This window comes from Malaclemys terrapin, chromosome 1 (assembly GCF_027887155.1).
Source record: "Malaclemys terrapin pileata isolate rMalTer1 chromosome 1, rMalTer1.hap1, whole genome shotgun sequence".
NCBI lineage: Eukaryota > Metazoa > Chordata > Testudines > Emydidae > Malaclemys > Malaclemys terrapin.
Window position 1 is genome coordinate 293080815 of NC_071505.1, and position 26812 is coordinate 293107626.

Sequence of the window (26812 nt, forward strand, 5' to 3'; positions counted from 1 at the left end):
TGCCTCAGTTCTTCCAGGTTGTAAATTACAATCTGTGCTGATACCCCAGAAGGAGACATTTCACTGTGTCTACATGTAGCAATATAATAAACGCTCTTTCTATAAACAGACTGTTATTGCTATTTTGGCTAGTGTTGCACACAGACCCTTAGGCGTACAGGCCCATCTTTTTTACTATAGGAAAATATTGCTCAAATATTAATAGTTAAAAGAATAACGTCAGTGGGCCACATTCACCCTTCGTGATAAGTAAAGTACACCAGAGATTAATTTGATCCAATTTGTTCTGAGCCAAAATTGTACCTTCTTTTGAAACAGCCCTGTTATTTCCCCCTCTCTGAGATTAAATCGGTCCAACATTTATAGAGGAGGGCCTACAATATGGGCCGGATCCTCAGATCATGTAAATAAGCATAGCTCCACTGAAGTCAATGAAGTGAACAATGGAGCTGCGCTGATTTACACCAGCAGAGGATTTGGCCCATTGTTTCACCCAAACTATACAAACATTTTGTCAAATAAAATCATATAAATACACACACAACTTCCAGAGCTGCTCCGCAGAATGCATTTTCCTTTAAGAAACAATCATATTGATGTCTGGACAGGTTGACAATGTTCTTTTTAATATAGCAAGCGATGCGGGCTATGAGACAATTACTTAGACAGGAGTAACTTCCAGATTATTAATAGCACAGATACAGCAGATCCTGCCAGATTGTAGATGCCGAAGACATACTATACATCTCCAGTTGTTAGATGTTCACAGTACTAGCCTAGGTATTGTACAAATATACTGTAACCTAACTGAATTGTACTGAAAAATGTTACCAAATACTCTCCTTACTTTGATTCCTTTGACTTAGAACCAGCATGCGGAGTTGATAGAGAATCTGCCTGAAATTCTAGAGGGGAGGGGAGAGAAAAAGTTTTCTTTAAACGTATGTTTTGCCCTGTGGAACAATGGGGCTTTTCAGTATGAATTTTCTTGCTGTTCCATTATTTTGTATTTCAGACAACACTTTGCCAGAGTTGCTGCCTTAATGGGAAGCTTTTTGTATTTTAATGATACAATAAATTGTATGGGGGGGGGGGAAAGAGAGGAAGGGGGAAGAAAGCCTTTAAAATTAGTCATTAAAAAAAGCCCTTGAAGTCTGAGGACAGAATTTTCAGAAAATGATAAGTTTTACAAGCAAATTTACTTTGCCTTCCTATTCAGTTATGATTATAACTGCCCGTATCACATCATACTCTGCAGACTGTACCATATGCTGTTCCTAAGACTCAAAGGATTTTTTAAAGAGATAAAGCCGTGACAGTGTGCCATGTAAATTACTCTACAAACCTAGCAGTATGCCATGTATACACAGTTAGCAATGTTATGTAAATTCCAACAATACACACACACACCAACCTACAGCAATATGCCTTTTAAACTACCACTGACAGCATGCCAAGTGAATTCCTTGCATACAGTATAAACCAATATGTTTTGAAAACTTTTGTCCAAACCTCCCAAAGTGCCATGTAAAATCTTGTATATAGGGAGTTAAATTGGCTGAAGGTTGGCAGGAACCCCACATTTTGCCCGCTTATCAAAATAGTGGACTCCTGTGAACTTCTCACTTGACCTAATCATGCCTGTGCTTCTGCATGGTAGCGTACTCTCAGGGGCGTGTGTGTGTGTGTGGGTGTGACTAATCTGAAACTAACTAGAATTGCACAATCAATTATTTCTAGTTGAAAATAATTGTTAGTGGTGCTGAGACTGAGAGTGTGTGTAACCCACACACCTCCTGGTGCTATCTAGTGGCACCGAGACCACTTAGAAAGAGAGAGAGAGAGAGAGAGAGAGAGAGAATGAGTCTGCTCTACAGCCTTAGCTAACAACCAATTGACTGTCAAGGGCGTTACACGTGGTATTGTGAGGAGCACAGCGAGGCTAAGATTGAGTGTCCTCTGATGCTGCTCAGGGAGAGCTAGTGTGAGTATAAACAGCAGTGTAGCTACAGTAGCACGGGCAGCAGCAGTCAAGCCATGACTGAGCTGTGCTGAGTACAAACCCACCTGAAACTGGGTGGGTACATGGCACGTCTAAGCCAGGCCTCTGCTGCTGCTACCCATGTTACCACGGCTACACTGGTACTTACACTCACAGTAGTTGGATGACAGCTACTGTGTATGCATATGTGAGCAGAGAAATCAGCATGCTAGCTCGGAGTGTAGATGTAGTCCAAGAATATGCCTATGCTGCAAGCGAAAGGTGAGATTTTAGCATAGGTACACATACCTATGCTAGCTTTAACCTAGCTAGCATGGGTAACAATAGCAGTGTGGGATTCAGTATGGGCAAGCAACCTGAATATGTGCCCAGGGTCCCTGGAGGACTTGTACTCAGGCTGCTATCCTGTGCTGAAACGGGGGCCACCATATCTGCACTGCTGTTACCTAGGTGATCTAGATTGAAGCTAGCATGGATAGGCTTCCCTGTGCTACCATCCCATCTTTATCTGCACTACAGACACACCCTAAGAGCTTGTCTGCACTTGGGACTACCTCTTACACCAGTGCAAACCCTTAGTGTAAACATGCTGCACCAGTGCAAACTACCTCTTACACTGGTGTAGTTTACCCTGGTTTGCAACCAGGGTGAGCTGCATCAATGCAAGCCATTTTTTACACGTGTGCAGCACATCTATATTAGGTGCTGCTGTAATCCACAGGTCAGTGTGTGTTACACATCCCCCTCTGTTCCCACTCCACAGAGACTATGGGTCTGTTACAGCTTTCAGCTAGAGAGTCTGGCTCTTTAGCTCAAGCTGTAGACACTCTGCTTTAAAGATCCTTGGTTCAATTCCTGCTGTTGACCAACATGGTGGCCAAGGCCATCACACTAGCATCAGTGCAAAAATCCCTGAAAAATGCAGAGAGGTGTGCTCTAAAACAAACATAGGAACTCATATATAGAGAAAAATAGAGGGAAAGAAGACAGACGTTCAGAAATGAGTTGGAGATGGAAGAAAGACATGTGAGACCATCATGGATTGGGGGAAGAAAGAGACACGTGGAGAGCAAAGGGATGGAGAGAGAGGTTTATACACTAAAGGTGATGGGAGGAGGTTGAGGATAAGAAAGGGAAGATGCAGAAGACACCTGGGGAAAAGAAAGCACATGAGAGAAGTGCTGGTAGTAACTGGATAGGTAGCTGAAAGAATCAAAACAAAGCTTCCAGTATGCCATATTAATGCCCATACTTCATGGGCCATTCACACCGGGACCCCTTTATGCTGCTCTGGCAGCATGAGGAAGCCTAAAAGTGGCTATCTGGTGCAAATTTATACCCACTTTTAGGCCTCTTTACACTTCTAGAGTAGTGTAGAGGGGCCCTAGTGCGAATGAAACTCTGGCCCTATATTTTTAAGTCACAGTGGACATTCTAAAAAATGTGTTGTAGAGCTGCACATATATCCACTACATTAAACTTTATATGACATTCATTTAAAAATTAAGATGTGTGAATTTTAAGTATGTTCATACCCTTGTTGTATTTGCTTTCTGTAAATATTTTAGTGGGTGAGTTTACTGGCACAAATGTTTGTGGCAACACCAAATTTTAAGCAAAAGTGTTCATGGACAGGAGTTTGTAAATTGAGTATTCACACTGAAAACCTGACTCTAAAGTTGGGTTGACATTATACAGACATTCAGACCTGTTCTAGGACCGGTTGGAGGGCTAGTGCACACAAGGCTCTGGAAGATGGATCTGGTTCAGTTAACTTGCTGAAAAATGGTTTTAACTAAACCTCTTTTAAATATGGATCCCTTTGTCTATATTACTGGATAACCAGCTTTAGAATGGGAGGAAATATTTTTGTAAATTTCTGAAAAGTAGGCAGGACTTAAGAGTTACTCTCATCCAACCAGGGAACAGAAACATACCACATGATCACAGTATAGCATACCATGTAATCAACGTGTCCAATCAAATCTAACCACACCAGTTCAAATTTCAAATATCGAATTCTCCCACAAATTACTCACAATCTACAGACCAAGAATTATTTGAGACAATTATTTATCGAACAATGTTAAAAACTGGAAAAACATTGAGAAACCCGTAGGTTGTTCAGTCAGCACCTGAAGAGAATAAGTCAAAATTCTTCCTTTTTTTTTTGCTACAGATTTTTTTACCAGCTTTCATAGTTTTTCCTGCTTTTTCCCTTCCTTTTGAGATTTTCCCCCCAGAAATATTTTACTTTTTCAAAAAGAAAAAATAAATCTAATGAACAATGAATAAAGAAGATAAAATTACATTTGGAATTTCCCCTTTTTGACAATTTTTGTAGTGATAAGAGTCTGTATACATCTGTATTATTGACTGTGTTTTCTGGGTCCCAAATGAGGAGTTCCCCAAACCCATATTTGATTTTTTACCTACCATCCAACCATGCACCATTCTATGCCAAAGAAGCCATAGACAGCATATCATCTTACTTGCATTTTAAATTGCAAGTCAAAAGTTTGTGATCCAACATTTTAGTTCCAGGCTTCCTTCATCAGAATGGCATTTGTTGAGGTTACTATATGCATTCAGTTCCAGTTAGTTGACAGCATCGTTTCAAATCTTTGACCTATTCCAGTAGGGGATTTACTTGCAAGGATGTGGCTCATGCGAGTGCATGCTAAGAATATTTGATTTCATTGTGCAGAAGAGAGACTTTAAATGGCTTTTATGCATTTAGAAAATAAGCCTAGTATATGAGCAGAGATGACTATTGTAATTCTAAGGAAGTGGGTAAGGCATGCACTGAAAATACAGAGCTGAGGGGAAAACACCCCCCCACCCCCCCCACATCTCCAGAAGACACAATGCTGCAGCTTTAGCTCCGCAGGGAGAAGCAGCTGCAAAAGCAGTGGCTGTCCCTGCAGTGACCAGCTGTTTGCAGCTGCCTCTCCCCATGGCCACAGCTCCCAGCTTGCTGGCTCCAGCAACTGCTGTGCAGGGAGGGGGCCTTGCGGCATCAGGTGATGGAGCGGGGTCAGCACACCCTTGCAAAAATCTGGGGGTGAGGGGAAAACACATGACCCCACGTGCCTCGCCTACACGTCGCCTCCGGCTTCTGCCCAGCAGGGGAGGGGGGTCTTGGGGTTTCAGCTTTCAAACTTCTTAAGATTGTTGTATGTGGCTCAGAGTCAGTAAATTTGGCCACTGTTGGTATAAAGCCTTTGAAAATCATGGTTCCTACATGCTCAGTAGAGACCTCTTCAATCTTAGAAACTAAAAGCCAAAGTTTGTCCTCACTGAGCATGCTCACAGCTCCTAGTGTGAAGTCCCCACACAGCTACAGAGCATGCTCCAGCCCAGACTTCCCCCTAGTGACCACTCTCAGCTGCTGTGGGCTAGGAGGAGAGGATGAGTGGTCACTGGAACTCAGAACAGGGAACCTGTCTCCTCTGAGTGCTCAATTACCTGTCTAGCTGGTATTCACACAGTGTGGAGGAGGAAGCCATCTGATTCTGAAGCAGAGGGGACAAAAGCTGGACCAGGGGTGAAGGAAAGGAGGGATTTGTACAAGAAGCCCGGTGAGACTGGGACTGGGGGCAGGAGAGAAACTGGGATTGGCTGGGCAAGGAGACTGGGGCTTGGATGAGCAACCTGAGGAGTAAAGACTAGGATTGGCTAGTAGAGAATTGACTGGGTTGAGGAGCCAAGGGTGGAGAAGAGACAAGAAAGGACAGAACATGGACAGGTTGAAGGTGATAGGACAGAAGGGGTCAAGTTTAAAGGGAACAGAAAGAAAACACTGGGCTCATGAGAGAACACTCCCCTCCAGAGCCTGAAATTGAACCCATAGTTCCCAAGTCTCACCATCCCTCTGCTCCCATCAAATAGCTTTGAAACTCACTGGCAAAGTAGGTCTCTCATCCCCCTCTAGTGCTGGTCCCCTTAGAAGATAACAACCTACTATTGTTATCAGTTACTTCCTTAGCGCAAGTGGCAGCGGTCTGTGCAGTGTATCTGAAAGTTCCAACCCTGCTATTGACCCATGTGAGTGTGGAATTTATTTTTCTCAATTGCTTTAAAAAACAAACAAACAAAAAAACCCTAGAAAATTATATACCCCTTCTCCCAAACCTGTGTGTAAAGAACTTTATAAATATTGCAAAATCAAGCTCTCAAAAATTACAAAATACCAGAATCAAGGTTGCCTCTGAAACCTTAATTCAGCATCCTTATGCATATGCATTATGATTCAGTCTTTAATTACACAATCACATACTATTTTTGCCACATTTTCTAACTTTTGAGTGCTTGACATTGCAATCTTAATCATGTTCTTTAAACAGATTTTGTGTGTGTAATTAAATAGAAGTGTGGCTATTGACCACACGTGAGCAACTCATTGCAAAATACATTTGGAATTTTAATCCCATATCCATAAGACATTATTTCATGTGAACTAGTGCATTTATAGAACAGGACCTGTTTTTTCACTCACTCCCTGGGTTTACACCAGTGGAACATCAATGACTTGGCTTCTGATTTACACTGGTACAAGGGAGCGGAGAATTGGGTATTTCTTACTACCAGTTTTAAAGACAATCATGTATAGCTAAGTGACTCCAGAATATTGGAGACTACAGTGAAATAAAAGGTGTTGAAAGCAGTGTGACATAGGTGATGAGGCAAAACCGTAGTGAGTATAAATAAATAAGATTTTTGTGACTTAAGAGGTACTTTAACAAACTCTTCTTCCCTCAGTTTTCTGCTTTGTACGGTTTGGCTGGATTGCCTGACAAGGAATAAAATACTGCTAAAGGCTGGATATAAAGCAAAAGAGTTGCAATCAAACAGATTTAGGATATCACCACCTGACATTGTCTTTGATTAATTTGCTGGTGGTCGTATGCAACAGAATAACTTGTTAAATTCCAGATGGGCATAAGCCACAAAATTCACATCTGGATTTCAAGCACTCTCAAAGTTCCAAGGTGTTGTTTTGGCCTCTCGTATGGATGGGATGGGATTTGCACCCAGCCTTGCCCTAACTCTGTTCCCATCATTGGTAAAATTCCCACTGACTTCAATGGGAGTATCTAGGCCAGAGTGCAGCACTATTGAAAATCCCTCCCAGAGGGTCTGTATTTGAAATTCAGATTTGGGTTCTGACCCCACCATCAAAGCTCAACACCCTTTTCTACCCAATATATCTGCTGCAAAAAATCCATCTGTTTATGTAGCAACTGTGGGTCCATTTCCCAAAGCTGGGTACCTAAAATGAGGTGCCTAAATCTGGATGTAGGTGTCCATGGGTGGGATTTTCTAAAGCACTTAGCATTGGCCTAACCCTGCTCCCACCAAAATCAGTGGGAGTTTTACTGTTGCCTTCATCGGGAGAATTTAGATCAGCACTGAGCATCTTTGAAAAGCCCTCCCCGAGTACCCATTTTAGGCACCCAAGTTTGATAACCATGTTCTCCTTGTCTGAACACATTTTAAAAGGACAAAAAGAAATCCCCCTCTCAGCCAAAATACCTGCCAATAAGCTGCCTTTGTGTGAAATTTCTTCAGCCTTTTCCAAGTGAGTTTCCCTGGACCTTTTATCCAGCTCTCTTGGAAGGAAGGAGACGGCGCCTTCTGAATCTTTTTTATCTGGGACATGCTCTCCGCTGACTTCCCCACTCCTTTCTCTCTCCAGCAAACAGAGATTACTCTGCTTAACGTACTCCTCCACAGATTGGTTACCAAGGACTCCTTTTGCAGTCAAATACTCTTCTTCTAGCTTTTTAACATTTTCTACAGTGAGGCGCAAAATACCAGATTGGGAATCTGATGAAATACACCCAGAGGGAGACGGGGATGTTCTCGGTTGGGGCTGGTTACTGCCAGCCCCTGACAGCTTGTGTCCTTTCAACATATCTGCAATGCATTAAGGAGATGAAAATCTTCAGCAACAGGCAAAGTCAATTCATCATTCTGGTAACAAAGAAAGAAAGAATAATCCCATTAGTCATTTGCTACTGCTGGGCACATTGATTTATGTAGTTAAAATATTCACACTGAGATAACCTTATTAGATTGAAAATCACTCTCTTTTCAGGAGGGTCTACTAGGGCTCCAATCCAACAAAGCACTTAAACATGTCCTTAGTATTAAGCATATGCTTAAATCCCATGGAGGTCAGCAGGACTTTGTTAAGCGTGTGCTTAAGTGCTTTGCTGAATTGGGCCCTAAAATAGCTTAAAAAAGCGAAACACCAAAATACCTCAGAGAACTCCATATTCATAGGCCCAAACACACTAGAATCAAATACCTCGCCTCATAATACACAACGTTACCGTGGTACCCACTAAAGATTGCACCGGTGATTTCATTATTAACCCACTTTTCCAGGAGCTTTGTCATTGGCTATAAAATACTGAATGGTTGAAACTTACCATATGAAGCCTGGATCCAAGTGCACTTTATATTCATTACCAGCGTCCAAACAAATTATTTTAGGCATTTTATGCTACATGCTGGCAAAGAACACAAATATAGAGAGGAATCTGTTTAACTGGCCCAGCTGGTCGTCCATTTAACATGCCAATTAAGAGATGACAAACAAGACAGCCCAAGAAAGACTTGAAATGAATAAAAATATTAGCCTTTGAAAATCCTGTATGGATTTGATATTTTTAGTTTTGTACAGCTCTTTGTGAAACATACACTAGTCAAGCAGAGCGACTTGCCCTGCTCTTTTGAATATCTGGCTGATGATATCTTCTTCCTCTGATCCACCCAATCCATTTTATGTAAAGAAAAAGGAAAAGGGGAGTGGGAGTGGACTAAAGATAGCGTGACGGCCCTGTGCTTCACAAACCCATCTTGGATAATCATGCATTGTTTTCCTCTACTCTGGTTGCTTACCAATATTGTCATTAACACTCATTTTACCTACGTTAAACATCAGATCAATAGTTTTGAGACTCTCCTTTACCTTTTTAAAGATTGGAGGAACATTCGGCTTCTTCCAGTGATTGGAAAACTCACCTGATTACCATAGATTCCAAGGTCAGAAGGGACCATTGTGATCATCTAGTCAGACCTCACCTATAACACAGGCCATAGAACTTCCCCAACATAATTCCTAGAGCAGATCTTTTAGTATAACATCCAGCCCTGATTTTACAATTGTCAGTGATGGAGAATCCATCATGATCTAAGCTCGCTCAGGCTGTGCGGCCGCACAGCAGGCTATCAAGGGCTGCACCGGCACACAGTGCGGAGAGGCACCTCTTTCTCAGCCCCGGGCTGCTGCGGTGAGAGAGGGCTGGGGGAGTCCTTTCTCCCTACCGTAGCCCCGGGGCAGCCTGCATTCCAAACCCCTCATCCCTGACCCCACCCCAGAGCCCGCACCCCCAGCCACAGCCCTCAACCCCCTGCACCCCAACCCTGAGCCCCCTCCCACACCCCAAACCCCTCATCCCTGACCCCCAGCCAGAGCCCTTACCCCCCCATCTCAACCCTCTGTCCTAGCCCTGAACCCTCTCCCAAACCCCTCATCCCCACCCACATCCAGAGCCCACACCCCCAACCAAAGCCCTCACCCCCCCACACCTCAACACTCTGCCCTAGCCCTGAGCCTGCTCCCACTCCCTAAACCCCTCATCCCTGGCCCCATTCCAGAGCCTGCACCCCAACCCTTTGCCCCAGCCCTGCGCCCCCTCCCACACTCCAACCCCCCCGGCCTCATCCCCACCACACATCACCTCCATATTGGTAGACATAACAAAATTCATTCCACACATGGATGTAAAAAATTAGAGGGAACATTGATCATGAGCCATGGCAAATTGTTCCAATGGTTAATTACCATCACTAATAAAAAAATTAACATGTTATTTCCTGTCTGAATTTGTCTAGCTTCATCTTCCAGCCATTGGATCATGTTATACCTTTCTCTGCTAGATTGAGGAGCCCAATATTTGTCCCTCATGTAGATACTTACAGCCTGTGATCAAGTCACCCCTTAACCTTCTCTTTGTTAAGCTAAATAGATTGAGCTCCAGGAGTCTGTACTATAAGCATGTTTTCTAATCCTTTGATCATTCTCCTGGCTCTTCTCTGAGCCCACTCAAATGTATTTACATTCTTCTTGAATTGTGGACACCAGAACTGGACACAGTATTGCAGCAGTGATCACACTGGTGCCAAATATTATCCTTGCTGTAGCTCTGCTATATTCTCAGATAGTTCCTTTGGGGGCCTATTACATCTCTACAAGTTCTGGAGAGTTTTGTTCATTATGTTTCTGTGGTTTCCTTTCCTTTTTATTGAAAGGGGCCTTCTGCAATATTTGTCCAAATTAAGGGCAAGGAAATTCAAGTCTGGTGAGGGAACCAAATGCAATTCCTTGCAAGGAACAACTGAGGCTCTTTAAGGAGTTCTGTGCTGTACATTGGTTTGGTGTTATTACAATGTATTTTGTTGCTTTCCAAGAATGTCTTGCAAAAGCCATTTCAAAACATTTAGCTATTCTGAAATTCTTTCTGCCCTTTCCTATCCCACAACTGCTCCCCTTTTCCTGTCCTACCCTCTCCTTATAGCATACCCTCCTCCTAATAATAATTCCAGGGAATTCTGAGATTGGGGCTGGTGGAATGAAACTTTGGAGGCAAATTTTGGAAAAGCTTTTGGAAATAGGTGTGTGAGTATTTTATTGTGACATTCTGGTGTCAAATTTTTGATTAAATTAAAATTTACTTAAGTTCCCATCTTTTTTTAAACTTTTCTCCTTTTTCTCTTTCCCCTCTTCTTCCACTGAGAGGTTTATGTCTCTTTTTATTAGCAGTATTTTCTCTAGAATTTTTCAAAGCCATTCTCTGCCATTTCACCATGTTAAGACACACTGCCATGTCATAAGTGTGTGTTCCAACATAGTCGCCTTGGCCATGTGGAGCAGAATTTACCTACTCTCTTTCCTAGTTGGGCCTTCTTTACAAAAAATTCTCACTGATGGGAGCCTTACTGTAGACAAGGCTGTTTTTTACCACCACTTTAATTAACCTGATGGTAAAACACTAGGGCCCTGGCTATGCTGGCCTACCACCAGTTCAGCCTCAGCAGAACCAGGTTGACTCTTACTGATCTAAGCAGACATAGGGTGTTTGCTATTGTGTGTGTTAATACTGGACATTTGCCTAACAGGATTTTGGACAGTTTCCTGTATCTAAGGGCATTAGAGGGTCCCACATTTTCCTGGGTAGCTTTCCTTATTATTATAAGAAATCATGGAGGCAATCTGCACAGCTGGAGACAGATGAGGATGGGCCCATCACAGAGAAGAGGACCAGGAGGAATTCTACATAGATAGAAGTTTCAAACTGATACCAGGTCCTAAATGCGGAAATGTTGGAAGATACCTCTCAAGATCCAGGAGGTCTAAGGGGACAGAGAGATGTAGTGTGGTGGGGCGGTCGCCCCACCCCTATGAGAGATTGGGCTAGGGCAGGCCAGAGCAGCTGCGCCGAGAGGCAGCCAATCAGGGAAAGCCTGTGGGAGAGCCAATGAGAGCTGAGTAAGTGGCGGCCAATCAGGGACAGGCTCAGCCCTATATAAAGGCTGCCTAGGAGAGGAGCAGGTGGTTTCTTCCAGACCTCTAACAGGGAAGGTCTGTCTCATGACCCAGGAGACCAGCACCTGGGAGGGGAGGAGAGGAGAGCGCAGGGCACGGCACGGCACGGCGGAGCCGAAGGAAACTCCAACCTGCTACCTGCCAGGCTGCAGGCCCTGAGGGAAGGGCCTTAAGGGTGCAAAGGGGTCAGAGGGGACGTGACCCAGGGAGAGCGGACAGCAAGCGAGGAGAGAGAAGGAGGGCAGGGAGGCTGCTGCTAGAGGGTCCCTGGGTCGGGACCCAGAGTACTGGGTGGACCTGGGTCCCCCCCTTCCTGCTTATATTGCAACTGGCCATGGGAAGTGACCATATGGGACTGCACCATACCCCTGAGGGAAGGGTTTAGACTTCGGGAGTGGCTGGCCACTGCGGCAAGTGAAAGACTGGTGTTTGCCTGCCCTGGAAGGGAGGTGAGACTGGACTAGGGGGCACTGCTGGAGGGTAGTGTCCTGAAGGGGACACCGCGAGCAGAAGAGAGCAATGTGGGTCCAGGTGCCAATGGAGGGTGAGAGATGGACGGGACGCCACCAGGAGAGGGTGCTCCCCATGGACTGCGCTAATTCCCGGAGCGACCAGTGGGAGGTGCCAGGGGTGGTGAGTCCCAACACCGTCACAGTATGGTACACACATGTAGATGGCAGCTTGGTCCAACCTGTACAAAAAACCAAGTTTGCCCTCAAAGAGTTCTCCAGCCATCCAAGGAAGACAGACAATCCTTGTTGGAGATCCAATACTCAGAACACTTGAAAGAACATTCTGCATGGGACAGATGGACAACAGGACATTGTCTGCCTTCCCAGAGCCAAAACATGAAACTTCACTCCAAGATTGGATAGAATTCTAAAGTTGATGGGTAAGGAGCCACCAGGGATGGTTCACATTCGCACTGAGTCATGAAATATCAAATATCTCGCAGATAGTAGATTATTTCAGGGAACTCAAACTTGCTGAAGAAGAATGTTCAAGCAATCTTCTCTGAGATCCTTGCTATCCCACCAGAGAAGGAAGACAGAAGGCAGAAGATTCTGGAAGTGAACCACTGGCTAGGTAAGAGGTGTAAGTTTTGGCTTTGTGGAACACTGATCCACCTTTTGTGGGAGAGCTGGCTGTTTAGTTTGGATGGCCTCCACCTCAGAAGAAGGGGGATCAATCTACCCAGGGACAGACTGGCTAGAGTAGTCAGGAGTGGGTAAACCAATAGCAAAACAGGAGTGTAAAAACAGGGAAGATCTGAGCACTCAGCACAAAATTAAGATGAGGAGAACAAAGTTAATTAAGGAACCAAAGGGCATGAGGAGAAAAAATTATTGAATTGCCTTAACACCAATGCTAGTAGCCAGGGTAACACACAAGAGGAATTGGAATTGCTCATTTAGGAGGATAAATTAGATCTAGCTGGTGTTATTGAACCCTGGTGGGATGATGTGCACAACTGGAATGTTAAAATAAATGGTTATAACCTATTTAGGAAGGATCAAGTGCATAAAGGGGGAGAGGGAGTAGCACTCCGTCAAAAATAGCATTACCTGTTTCTGAGTTACTGATAACTTGAAGAAAATTATCTGGAATGCTTATGAGTCACTGTCCTAACAGATAAAGCACAAACTGTAGTATTAGTTAGTCTCCATTACAGATCACACTAGGGAACAGTATGACCACCTCTTTATGCATCTATCTATTATGTGAAAAAAAACAAAACAAAACTGAGTGATCATGGGGGACTTCAATTTGAGTGATATGCTGGAGGACACATGCTGTCAATACTAAAACATCCTTGAATTTCTAAAAAAACATCATAGATGACATTTTCCCAACCCAAGAAGTGTTGCAGCCAGCATGGGGGAATTCTTTATTATATCTGGTCCTAATGGATAAGGAGGAACTGAACGCACAACTAAAAATTAACGATAGCTTAGGTACAAAGTGATCATGACTTGATCACATTTATAAAGTGCAAAACAGAATAAAGTCCAAGCCCATAATACATATACACTTGATGCTTTAATATAGCCAGTTTCAAAAAGCTGAAAACAATTGTGAGCTAAATCAACTGGAAAGAAGAATTTAATAAAAATGTGAATGATAATTGGGAGTCATCTAAGAACACCTTACTAGATGCCCTAAAAGCCACAATCCCACAATTGATGAAGAAATCTGTGCTGATTAAAAAAAAACAACTGGTTTGGAGGGGAAGAGAAGGCAGCTATAAAAATTAATATATAGATATATATCTTGACAAATTAGAAAGGGTTTAGAAATGAGCTAGAAGAATGATTTAAGATCAAGAAAACCTGCCATGCATTGACACCGAAAAAACGCAGTCTATTTAGTTTATCCAAGACAAGGTTAAAAGGCTACTTGGCTCACCATCTACAAGTACCTCCAGGGGAAGAAATTTTTATAGTAGAGGACTCTAATCTAGCAGATATAGGCAACAAGATCCAATGGGTGGAAGCTGACAAATTCATGCTAGAAATAAGGAGCAAACTCTTAACAATGAGGGAATTTAACCATTGGAACAACTTACCTAAGATTGCGATGGACACTGTCACTTGAAGGCTTTAAATCAAGAGTGAATGTCTTTTTAAAAGATATGTTGTAGCTCTAGAAGAAGTTTATGGATGTGATTCTGGAAATCACTTGGTGAAATTCTATGGCCTGTGTTATGTTGGAGGTTAAATTAGATGAATGTTATGGTCCATTATTAAAATCTATTAATATAAATGAGGCCTGATCACAATTTGGTCCAGTAGTGGCTACTAATTAATAACAGATTCATTGATCCATAGATTCCAAGGCTAGAAGGGACCATTTACCATGATGATGATAGAGGTGGACCTCCTGTGTAACACAGGCCATAGAACTTCCCCAATGTAATTCCTAGAGCAGATCTTTTAGTAAAAACATCCAATCTTGATTTTAAAATAATTGTCAGCGATGGAGAATCCACCACGACCCTTGGCTAATTGTTCCAGTGGTTAATTACCATCACTGTTAAAAATGTATACCTTATTTCCAGTCTGAATTTGTCTAGCTTCATCCTCCAGCCATTGGATTGTGTTATACCTGCCACTGCTAGATTGAAGAGCACATTATTAAGTATTTGTTTGCCATGCAGATACTTATACACCGTGATCAAGTCATCCATTAACCTTCTCTTTATTGAGCTAAATAGACTCAATGGGTTCAATCTATCGCTATAAGGTGCGTTTTATAACCCTTTAACCATCCTTGTGGCAATTCTCTCCAATTTATTAACACCCTTCTTGAGTTATGGGCACCAGAACTGGATAGACTATTCCAGCAGTGGTCACACCAGTGCCAAATATAGAGGTAAAATACCTCTCTACTCCTAACAGAGATCCCCTGTTTATGCACTCTAGGACTGCATTAGCTTTTTTGGCCACAGCAGCACACTTAGAGTACCTGTTCACCTGATTATGAACCATAACCCCAAAATCTTTTTCACAGTCACTGTTTCCCTGGACAGTCCCCCATCCTGTAAGTATGGCACACATTCTTTGTTCCTACATTTTACATTTAGTCATATTAAAATGCACCCAGATTACCAAGCAATCCAGATGGCTCTGAATCATTTACCACTCCCCCAGTTTTTGGGTCATCTACAAACTTTTTCAGTGATGATTTTATGTTTTCTTCCAGGTCATTGATCAAAATGTTAAATAACATAGGGCCAAGAACCGATCCTTGCAGGACCCAACTAGAAAAACACCTGCTCAATGAGTCTCCCTTTACAATTACATTTTGAGACCTATCAGTTAGCCAGTTTTTAATCCCTTTAATAGGTGCCATATTAATTTTGTCACTAGTTTTTTATACAAAAATATCATGTGGTACCAAATCAAATGCCTTAGAGAAGTCTCTGTATATTACATCAACACTATTACCTTTATCAACCAAACTTGTAATTTATCCAAAATATGTATATCAAGTTAGATTCTGTCAAACTATTTTTCATAACCTATGTTGATTTTCATTAATTACATTACCCTCCCCTAATTCTTTATTAATTGAGTCCCATATCAGCCGCTTCATTATATTGTCCAGGATCAATATCATACCATTTACCCTTTTAAAATATTGGTACAACAGTAGCTTTCTTCTGGAGCTTCCCCAGTACTGTACTCCAAAACTTATTGAAAATCAACATTAAAAGTCCAGAGAGCTCCTCTGCCTGCTTTTTAAAAACTCTTGGATGCAAGTTATCTGGATCTGCTCATTTTAAAGAATCTAACTTTCATAGCTTCAGTTTAACATCCTCCAGAGATACTACTGGAATTGCCATATGATGACTATATCATCTCTTATCTCCAAATACATATCAGAAATATTTATAGAACACTTCTGCCTTATTATTGATAATGCTAGCATTTCCATATAGTAATAGACGGATACAATTGTCAGGATTCTTTTTGTTCCTAATATATTTTAAAACTCTTTTTTTACTGTCCTTAACTCTGCTGGCCATAGATTTCTGTTTGTATCCCTTTGCTTCCCTTATCAATTTTCTACAATTCCTAACTTCTGATTCATAATCATGACTATTAATTTTCCCCTTCTTCCACTTTTTTTATTATCTATCTAGATAGATATAGATAATTTATATTATCTAATAAATATAAAATAAACAAACAAGTGGAAGAAGGGGAAAATTAATAGTCATGATTATGGCAACATCTTTTGTAAAGTGTCCCGTTGTGCTAGATGTTGTACTAATACACAGTAAGAGAGATTGTCCATGCCCCATAGAGCTTACAATCTAAATAGACAAGACAAACTAAGGGTGGGAGGACAAACAGAGGCAGCGATCTGAAGTGATTTACCCAGGGTCACACAATATGTCTGTGGCCAAACAGGGACTAGAAATCAGGCTTTCCGACTTCCAGTTCAGTACCAATCCACCAGCGCATACTGCTCCTCAAATTTACTACTGCTGCTGCGGCCCCTAGCTGGGCCAAGAAGAGGAGTTCCCAGATCACTTTCTCTTCAAGAAGTTCCCAGTACCTGTTGTTGTGGAGGAAGTTGAAAAGTTTTGTGTGTGTGACAAGAGTGAGACAAAGAGTCTGTTGGGACTTATCAATAAGCAACTAAATAAAATACCATATTTTATTATTTATTTAAAAGATTAAGTCTCAAAACCATCTAAGCGTTGTATATGGCTAGCCTTTATAACCATACATTTCCTCTCCCTTCTTTCTCCCTCCTTCATCCCTTCCACCCATTTGTTACACCCTGTTATGTCTTTTCTCATAATAGGACTGGATCCTGCCAGTGGGATCTATACAGGCTCAGGGGCGAGCCCAGGCAGATCCACTGGACAGCTCTTATCTAGCCTTTAGAATATAAACTCTGCAGAGCAGGGACTGTCTCTTACTTTATGTAACGTGCACGGTGCAACACCTGTGACCCCAATCTTGGCTGGGGCCTACCACAATACAAATAACTTTTCTTTCGTTTGTTGGAGAGGAAGAGGATTCTTCCAACCAACCCATCCCTGCCCTTCTGCAGCTCTGAGCAAGGCTACTACACTAGAGCTAGTCAGTGTTTTTTCTGATTAAAAATGGCCTTTTTTTCAACCTATGGGACTTTTCACCAAAAAAAAAAAAAAAAAAAAAATTGAATATTTTTCTTCTTGAACATTTCATTCTTACTGATATTTGTCATCAATTTTTTACTGAATGTTTGCTTGTGGTTAAAAAATCATGACAAAAATAAAAAAATTGCACAGAAACGTTAGCGAAAAATGGAAAATAGGCCCATTTTGAACCCTGCAAAACAGAAACAGTTCTTAATTTTCATACAAAGCGGAGGTTTTTTTTTTTTTTTTGACTAGCTCTATACAATAGCAGAGCTTCGTGGCAGTATCCACTCCCTAATATACAGTGTGTTTAGCCTGATCTCCCACTCTCCATACCCTGATGTTCTTAAAATGAAGTGTCAAAATCAACTTACAAACCAGGTGCAAATGTAACACCAACGCCCTTTGGTGGGTTGTTGGCAGCAGAGATCACATCTGGAACCTAGTACAGGAGCTTTTATTACCTGAACTAACACAGTCCTCTCTGATAGCTGGTGCTGCAGCTGATTTATCAATTTCTAGTTGACTTACCCACTACTAGAGCGGGACAGAGCCACACTTTCATAAAGAACTAATGGTGGGAATCATTTCAAATGTATCTTCCCCCCTGCCACACAAGTGCAAAATACGAACTCTGTACAAATCTAACATCCTAGACTGTAGGGCAGGGGACTGTGTCTACCTCTGTGTTTGTACAACATCTGCCATAATGAGGCTGTCATCCTGATCCAAGCATCTGGACAGTTTCGCTATTAATACAAATTTATATTGCAATAGTTTCTAGGCCGCCCGATAAAGGATCTAGTCCTCGTTGTTCCCTATAAACATAAGACAGTCTCTGCCTTACAGAGCTCATGGTCTTGGAAGCCATGAAATAAAATATCAAATTATAATCCAGTCGCATTAAAATTACAGCCTAGAAAATAAACTAAACTACAGAATGTTAAATTGCCATTAAAAATGTCACAAGGGATCACCTGTTCAGAATACACAAATGTTTGCATGCAGCTATTCCTCTCCTGCAAAGCTCTAAGCGGAACCAAATCAAGCTGTGACAGGGCACCCAGACATCACAGTCGTATTTAGAAAAGTAAGCAAAAGTGATGCTTGTCTGCTATTTCCTTTACACAGCTTCACAGTCCTTGCAGCTCTTCTATGATGAAATCTAGTCCGAACACTTGAAACTTAAGGAAATAAACACATCTGAAGTGGACTGAAGATTGCAGGTTTATGAGGCAATCTCCTTTGATTCATCAGGGGACATAGGAAAAGAGATGATTATATTCATTTTAATAAAAGTGGAAGCGCCTAGCTGGCATAGCTGCCCCTTGCATTTATTTCTTCCTTAGTTTCATCTTCTGTCTCACCACCAGTGCACTTCAATTCTCCATGGCAATCAGAACTGACATATTTGCTGGAAGCAGCAGAAGGACCTTGTTTGATCCAGGGCCTTCAGGCAGTGAAGTGAGTGTCAGAGCAGCCTTCCCTCATTAAAAACAAAACATCTGGTCACTGACAATCTCGCCCAGATAAAATTGACCACTCAAGTGAGCTTGGAGTCCCCTTGGTGAAGCAAGTGACTTAGCATGGCCTACTGTTCACCTAATATACATTCCGGTCACATCCGCTTGGTTCACGATTTAAAAACATATTTCCCTTACTCTGAGCACTTCAATCATAGCTCATAAAAATCAAGCTGTATTCATTCCAGTTCACGCATCCTCATGATTTGGGCTTGGAGGAAATCATCATTTGAGAATCAGAAACTCTTTCAGGTTACAGTGGGGGTAAGTGCTATTGGCCTTAGAGAATGATCCACGGAGGAAGGCTGAAAGTGGGTCTTTATGTTCAGGGATGGGGTGAGTGCCTGGCTTTCTCACATGTGCGGACGCTCCCTGATGACCTTCTACCTTAGCTTTCATGGGGAGAAAAGTGAAGAGTCCCCGAGGCCTTGTCTATACTCAGGCATAGCCTTGATTCGGCACTAGCACTAGCACTGACCCCATAGACAACATTATGCCTGGGGTTTACTCTGACTGAGCTAATTGAAATTTACCCCTTGGTGCAACCAGGATAAACCCTGATTAAGTCATTTGAAAAACTCCAGCTTGCTTTTCCTACAAATAGGGGTCAGCTGCACAGATTGTTGGCCACTGATTGCCGAATCGGAGCTATTCCTGACTGTAGATAGGGCCTGATTCTCCCCTCACACCAGTCTTATATTGGCGAGCCTTCACTAAGATATTCCTGATTTACACCAGTTGAGGAGAATAATCAGGCCCAGAGACTCTGGCAATAAGCTCTGTAGTGAGTTGAGCCCGGGTGCCACCCTGGGGAAGCTTGCATGTCGTTTGAGGGTAATGAATGCACTTGGAAGCATTTCTCAGAGAGAATCCCTAGCAGGCATAAGAGCTGAATGAAACTGCATCAGCATCCAGTGCACGCTGTGAGGACACAGAGAAGACTCCCTCCCTCTGGGATTAACCAAGGACAGGGGAGGGAATCTTATTATTTGATGTTTATTATTTGTATTACTGCACATCCCACGCCAGCTGCAGGAGGAGGAAAATGTAATCCTCTTAAATGAGGTTAAACACAAAGTATCAAACTGAGAACTGCCAGCAAAATTATTTCTAATTGTAAACTCCCTATACATGTCCCAAAAGATAGAGAACTAATATGTATGCAGTGCTAAAGAGACTTTTGTATACAGCAACTTAGGCACTAAAGGAGACTTTTCACACAGCAGTAAGCCTGGAAATAATACTCGGTCAAAAGAATTTTACTCAGCCTGCATTTTCCTTTGTTATATTTAAAGATAGTTGTGCTTGCATAGGTGATCTTTCCTTCCAAGCAGTGACTGCTTGATCCCACAGTATTCATAATCCTCTGCTTCCATAGTCTATTGCTATGGAAATGCATAAAATCTTGATTGCTATTTGTAAGGCCCTGACAGGCACAGATCTGATCACGAAGGTACTATCCCTGCTCAGAGTGGCTTACAGACTACAACAGGTGGACAATACAAAATGCACTGAGAGACCCAGAGGAAGGGCCTCAAATGCAGAATTGTGATTTTACTGAAAAACAGGTGGAGAGGCAGGATTTGCTGTGAGGGAGCAAACAGCAAATGGGCCCACTTCTCCTCTAATGGACACCGGTATGAATCAAAGTGAGTTCCACCAGGCCAGGTTCTGATCTCAGTTACTCAGGTGTAAATCTGGAGTAATTGAACTGACTTCAATGGAGTTTCTTGAGATTCACTGGAGTAATGACATCAGGGTTGAGCACAGCAAAGTTACACTGGTGCAAGAGGGGAATCAGGCCCTAATATCTTTGACAATTAACAAAATTGATAAGAAGAGTTAATAAATCCATTAATTGTTTGGACACACTTGATTTCTGCTCAGCTTCTTGGTAAATTTCCCCGTGTGTAAGGCCTTCTTGAAGAAAGAAAGTTGAAGAATAAGGGCTTGTCTACATGAGCACTTTTATTCACAGCAATCTGCAGTGTGAATCTACCCTGCACTAACCGTCCGGATGGGCCCTGCTATGTGCATTAAGTTTGTTAGAGCACTTCAACCCACTCCCGTTCTAAAGCAGGGTAGATCACATCATCAGGGTCCACGTGGACAGTTAGCATGTGGCAGGTTAGTGGAGCGTAGATTCACATCTCAGATTGCCACAAACTAAATGCTTGTGTAGACAAGCCCTAAGAGTTCAGTCACAAGGGCAAATCCCAGTATGTTATTCTGCTCCCTTTCAGGCCCCATCCTTAATTGAGCTTGTTCCCTCTCTCCATTGAGAATAGGATGCAGTGCTATATTTTTCTGCCAAAGGACAAAATGCCAGAAGGGGTGGGGGAGTGGAAAAAAACAACAACAACAACAGATGTATAGCTGGTCCTTTTTGTCTCTTGTTTGAGAGGTCAAGCAGTTCAGGAAGCCAGTATAACCCATGGGAACCTCTCTCTGTAACTCAGCACTTTCACACTGCTATCCTAATGAACACACTTGTCATCAATACCCAAAGACAGGGACCCCACACTTCTCATGGGGGTGGCACACTTGGTAGAAGTAACCAGAAAAGCTTTTGTAAAGAAAAAAATTAAAAGTGCTGTATAAGAAATTCTAAACCATTCATGTATGTAGGCCAGGTCTTCCCTCCGTGACACTAATTTTAGACCTGTGTACTCTCATTGATATCAAGTGAGGTACAGCAATACAGATGTGGTGTAACACAATGGAGCAGACACATTTTAAAACAAAACAGTCCCACACAATTCCTCCATCACATTCCTCCCCAGATCTGTGCTTTCCCTACCACAGCTGATGTTATGGCAACCAGCTAAAATAGCTCTATTTGGCACTGTTCTAGGTGTTTGTACAATAATCAACTATTGCAAGTAACACAATTCTACACAGGGTCCAATTCTGATGTCCTTACTGACGCTGAGTAGCACTTACTCAGATAAGTACCAATAGCTCTATTGGAGTCAATAGCAGTACTCATGGTAGTGCACCTCAGTGTAAACTAAAGGGTGGCAGAACTGGGCTAGACTGTAAAGTTACAATCGGCTCTGTGTAAAGGGGCAGCATTGTGCTCTGGTCTGCTCTTAGGATGGCAGAGCTAACTATGACTCTCAACCAAAACACCTTCTCTGCTCTCCCCCATGCTATGGGTTGGGGGAATAAACTCCTTCATTCCCTTTAGTGCAGCAGTTTACTCCTGTCTAGGCACCCAGTCAGCTACTCTGCCTTGCTTAGCAGCCCATCTAATCCATAGTGTCTAGATCCCTTCTGGACCAGATTCTCAGAGCACTACTCATGCTGAGTGGCACCTGACTTCATGATCATTCCTACCGAAGTCAATGACACGCACCACACATGGAATCAGGTGCATTCAGTATGAGTAAAGGTATCAGAAACAGGCCTCTGTACAAAAATAAGACCAGTGTTACTCAAAGAAGACCTTAGCTCAGTGGAAGTTTCTGTCGCTGGGCCTGATTCTCCATCACTTGGCACCTTGTGCAGTCATTTACACCCGTGCAAAGTACGTGTAAAATGCTAGTAAATGAGACTAGTTACTTCTCTGCATTCACGTTGCACAGATGTAACTGGCTATACCAGGTCAGAGGAAGTAAGAATAAGGCCATAAGTCTCTGTCTTTGGTGTTTTCAATTCACCCATCATATTGGTATTTAAATGGCAAGTTGCACCACTGCATCCCAGGGCAGGCTGGGCACATATTCTATTAACAGTTGAGGAACTTACGTTTCTGAAATACTCTCTAAAAAGCTTCATCGTTCAACAGGAAAGCAGTTATACGACATAATAAAAAAGAATGGGTCAGTCCATAAATTGCAGTTATTGGGGAGTATTTATGGATTCTTGTCATAAAAGAACAGAGATAAAGTGTTGCTAGATAGTCTGAATGCAAAAAATTTCCAGAACATAATATTTCCAGTTATACTGGCTCCTTCGTGCTTTGAAAGTAGAAATGATTGTTCTGATGATACCATAGAAGAATTATTATATTTAGCTTTAAGTAATATTTCTAGTTTGAGTCAGAAACAGTAGTAGAGTTTTGATTTCCAACACGGCAGAAGGTTTCAGGCAGAAATATTTTTGACCTATTTCTATATACAGGACCTGGTTCTCTAGTCACTTATGTGAGTTTCACACCAGTGTAACTCCATTGACTTCAGTGGAGTTACTCCTGAGTCACCCATGTGAGAGAAGAATCAAGTCCATGTAACAGTGCACGAGGCCCTTTCCTTTACAGAGGGAAAGGATTTTAAGAGGGCCCAGTTCTGTAACCTTTACACATGGCAAATAATACATTAGTCCCTTGGGTCCATATATAGGCCCTAATGGCCCTAAACACAGGGCTAAAAGTAAATTTCCACCATGTCCCTTATAAAGTGCTGGGACGTAAGTTAGGCACTAAGCTAAAATATACCAGGGATAAGGACCAAATTTAAGACACCAGATTCCAGTCTCATTTATAATGGGCAAATCTGCAGTAACACTAAAGACATAAATATGGTTACTCCAGATTTACACTGAAATAAATGAGTCACCTGATTATTCATCTAGTCCCCAAAATAAGTACCTAGAATTCTTGCATTATGGGTAGCTCTCCGGGTGGGGGGGGGGAACACGTCCAGAAATCGCTATTATAACTAGCAGTTTAGCAACAGAAATGTATTAGAGTTTGACTTGCAAATGCGTAGGTGTGGACAAGGTGCTAAGATTCTATACAAACCTCTCATCCCTTTCCACCAAGTTTATTAGGTTTTCCATCCAGCAGTGCTGGAACAATTTGTATAGTGTGGAATGCTGAGAGCCATTTAACTAAACTATATAGGGACTGGGAGTGGCTGGCTCATTACAGAGCAGCTTTTCCTCTCCTGGCCTCATCTCCTCATCTTTTATTGGGAGTGGACTACATCCACCCTGATTGAATTGGCCTTGTCAACACTGGTTCTCCACTTGCTAAGTAACTCCCTTCTCTCCATGTGTCAGTATATAATGCCTGCATCTGTAACTTTCACTCCATGCATCTGAAGAAGTGAGGTTTTTACCCACGAAAGCTTATCCCCAAATAAATCTGTTAGTCTTTAAGGTGCCACCAGACTCCTTGTTGTATTTAACTAAACTGTAAATCTTGTATAAAATGGAAACTATTTCAAGCCAGAGGATGAGGCAGCACCCCCAGCACTCCATTACCTATGTTCCCATCTATATGCCTGCTTCAAAATGGTTTGCCCTTGGAGAAGCCCTCATCTTTTTTCAGACCTACTGCCAGTATTTTGGGAAGGTTTTGTTTGTTTTTAATCCAGATTGCAGAGGGGAAATTTGGAGGTCAATACAAACTAGAGAAAGTATAAAATATTAAGCAATATTAAGGCAGCCACAGTGTTTAATATTCACAGCTAGATTCTCCTAAACCTCTCTTCCAGTAATAAAATCTCAGAGAACTGTCTCAACAAAGTGCAGTTTTTACCTCTTCTTTCTGAAGAAACATTTGAGTGAGAACCACCCTCTTCCTGAGTCAAACCCCTCAAAGATGTACCAAACACACAGACCCCTCAACAAAGTCAGCCTAGCATGTGCATCTCTGCTCACCAGTCCTATCTGCCCACCGCGTGAGGAGGGGGATTTGGGCCAGCCCCGCCTGGGGGGTGGAGGGCTTGGGCCAGCCCACCACGGTGTCCCATTTTCCCTTTGGGAAATATGGTCAACCTAGCAATAGCTCAAAAACAAAACAGACAAAAAGCCCAACACCAAAAAAACCTCTCTCCCTGCGCAACCAGATTTCCCCCCTCTCTCTCCCACCCTGGAAACTTACTTCCCTTGTTTTGCAACATGTTCTGCCTTTCAGTGACATCAATAACTTTCAAGGTCCCTTCCAGCTCTAGGAGATGGGATATCTCCATTAATTTTTTTTTTTTAATTAGTGCTTGTGAGAAATGAAATGCACTCGGTCTGCAATTCATTCCTCTCTTCTGTCCCACCTCTCCTGACCAGCCAGTCCCGCTCCTGGTCAATTTTTAGCCCGGATGCCATCACAGCGGCTCAGCATTCCGCGCCCCCACGCTCAGACCTTCCTTTCGAATCCTCGCGACTCCAACGTTCGGAAACCATTGTCCTAACGTTCTCTCAGCCGCCGGAACTAGCTCAGAGCTCGCCTCGAACCCAGTTTAAGCTTGCCCCGCCCTCAGCCGGCCCACAGCTGTTAGTGTGTTTCGCTTTCTACTCCCATGGCAACCCGAGCACCGCTGCCTTGCCCTGAGGGATGCTCGGCCAAGAGAGCAGATACCCTGCATGGGGGATTGCTTGCAATTTACTCATCTGCTTTCTGGCTGGGGAAATTCCTTAGGCATCCTGTGCTAATGGCCTGGCACAGACTTAAATCTCATTCCTTAATATAACTGGAACATTACCTGGACTGAAATAGGCATAGACCGGAGAGGGATGGAGGCTTGGGAGATGCTGTGTTCCTGAAAGCTAAAGTCCTCTGGTCAGGAAAGTTCAGCGACACCTTTCTTCTGAGTCAAGATGTTAGCGCCTATATCCTGGTCCATTTCCAACTAAGTACGGCTTCCTGCCCCCAGAACAAGGTATCCCGCTTCCCTTTCTGTCCTAAATTGTTGTGCAATGCAGTGGCGCCCCCAGCCATACACGTTACTCATGGTACATACCCCATGGCAGGGATACCAACTCATCAGTGTTGGCCACTCCCAAAAGCAGTGGTAAGGAGGAGCAAGTTTTGCCTTGTGCCCCCTTCATCATGACAGAGGGGAGCAACACTGCAACCCCCATGCACCAGGTTGTAGTGCCACTCACTCAGTTTTGGCCCTACCACCAGTTGTCACGATAGCAGAGCCAAATCTGGGTAGGCGGTGTGGTGGACAATGCTGCTCCTCCTTGCTGCTGCTGTGGGGCTGGTTCCTGCACTAGGGCTTCCCCCTGGGCCAGCCTAACCTTGCCCTGCTGACAGCAGCCCCTGTCCCGTTTGTTGTGCCCAGGCTGCAGGACTCACTCAGCAACAGCCTGAAGACCTGCTGCAAGTATGGGGAGCTGCAGTAAATGTCCGCACTGGAGAGCCTGCTGGGAGAGGGGCAGTGGACAGTACCACATGAAAAATTTCTGGGGTGCTTTGTTGTTCTGCGCTGTTAACCAATAGCTCTGTTTACACACAAAAGAGTGCTACAATTCAGTGGTGAGTGATATGTTCCCATATATCCTTGACATGCCACATCCCTCCTGCAGATCTATTTATCGACCCAGGTTTTTATACGATTGCCCATTAGCATGGCATCTGAGCAGCTGAGTGTACAGTGCGTCTGTGTTTGGAAAGTCTTGGAAATAGGCAAAGGCTGGTTCTGTGCATCACTCAGATGTTTTTTCATAAAGAAGAGGGACGCTATAGTTGAAAGCCGGTATCAAGCGGAGTGCCCCAGGGGTTGGTCCTGGGGCCAGTTTCGTTCAACATCTTCATTAATGATCTGGATGATTGGAGGGATTGCACCCTCAGCAAGTTTGCAGATGACACTGAGCTAGGGGGAGAAGTAGATACGCTGGAGGGTAGGGATAGGGTCCAGAGTGACCTAGACAAATTGGAGGATTGGGCCAAAAGAAATCTGATGAGGTTCAACAAGGACAAGTGCAGAGTCCTGCACTTAGGATGGAAGAATCCCATGCACCGCTACAGACTAAGTGGCAGTTCTGCAGAAAAGGACCTGGGGATCACAGTAGACAAGAAGCTGGATATGAGTTAACAGTGTGCCCTTGTTGCCAAGAAGGCCAGTGGCATATTGGGCTGCATTCGTAGGAGCATTGCCAGCAGATCGAGGGAAGTGATTATTCCCCTCTATTCGTCACTGGTGAGGCCACACCTAGAGTATTGCATCCAGTTTTGGGCCCCACACTACAGAAAGGGTGTGGACAAATTGGAGAGAGTCCAGTGGAAGGCAATGAAAATGATTAGGGGGCTGGGACACATGACTTATGAGGAGAGGCTGAGGGAACTGGGCTTATTTAGTCTGCAG

The 26812-nt window shown here is 43.1% G+C and overlaps 1 protein-coding gene across 1 annotated transcript in view; it reads right to left on the bottom strand.

Annotated features, from left to right (window-relative positions):
- The window catches only part of ERICH6B (glutamate rich 6B), a 65320-nt gene extending 40500 nt beyond the window's left edge, over positions 1-24820 (bottom strand). The window contains exons 1-3 of the mRNA XM_054014422.1: positions 24776-24820; positions 7538-7978; positions 848-905 (exon numbers count right to left, since the gene is read on the bottom strand). Coding sequence (XP_053870397.1) covers positions 848-905; positions 7538-7919 — 440 coding nt within the window. The 5' untranslated portion in view covers positions 7920-7978; positions 24776-24820. The remainder of the gene's footprint in view (positions 1-847; positions 906-7537; positions 7979-24775) is intronic.
- Between the last annotated feature and the right edge of the window lie 1992 nt (positions 24821-26812).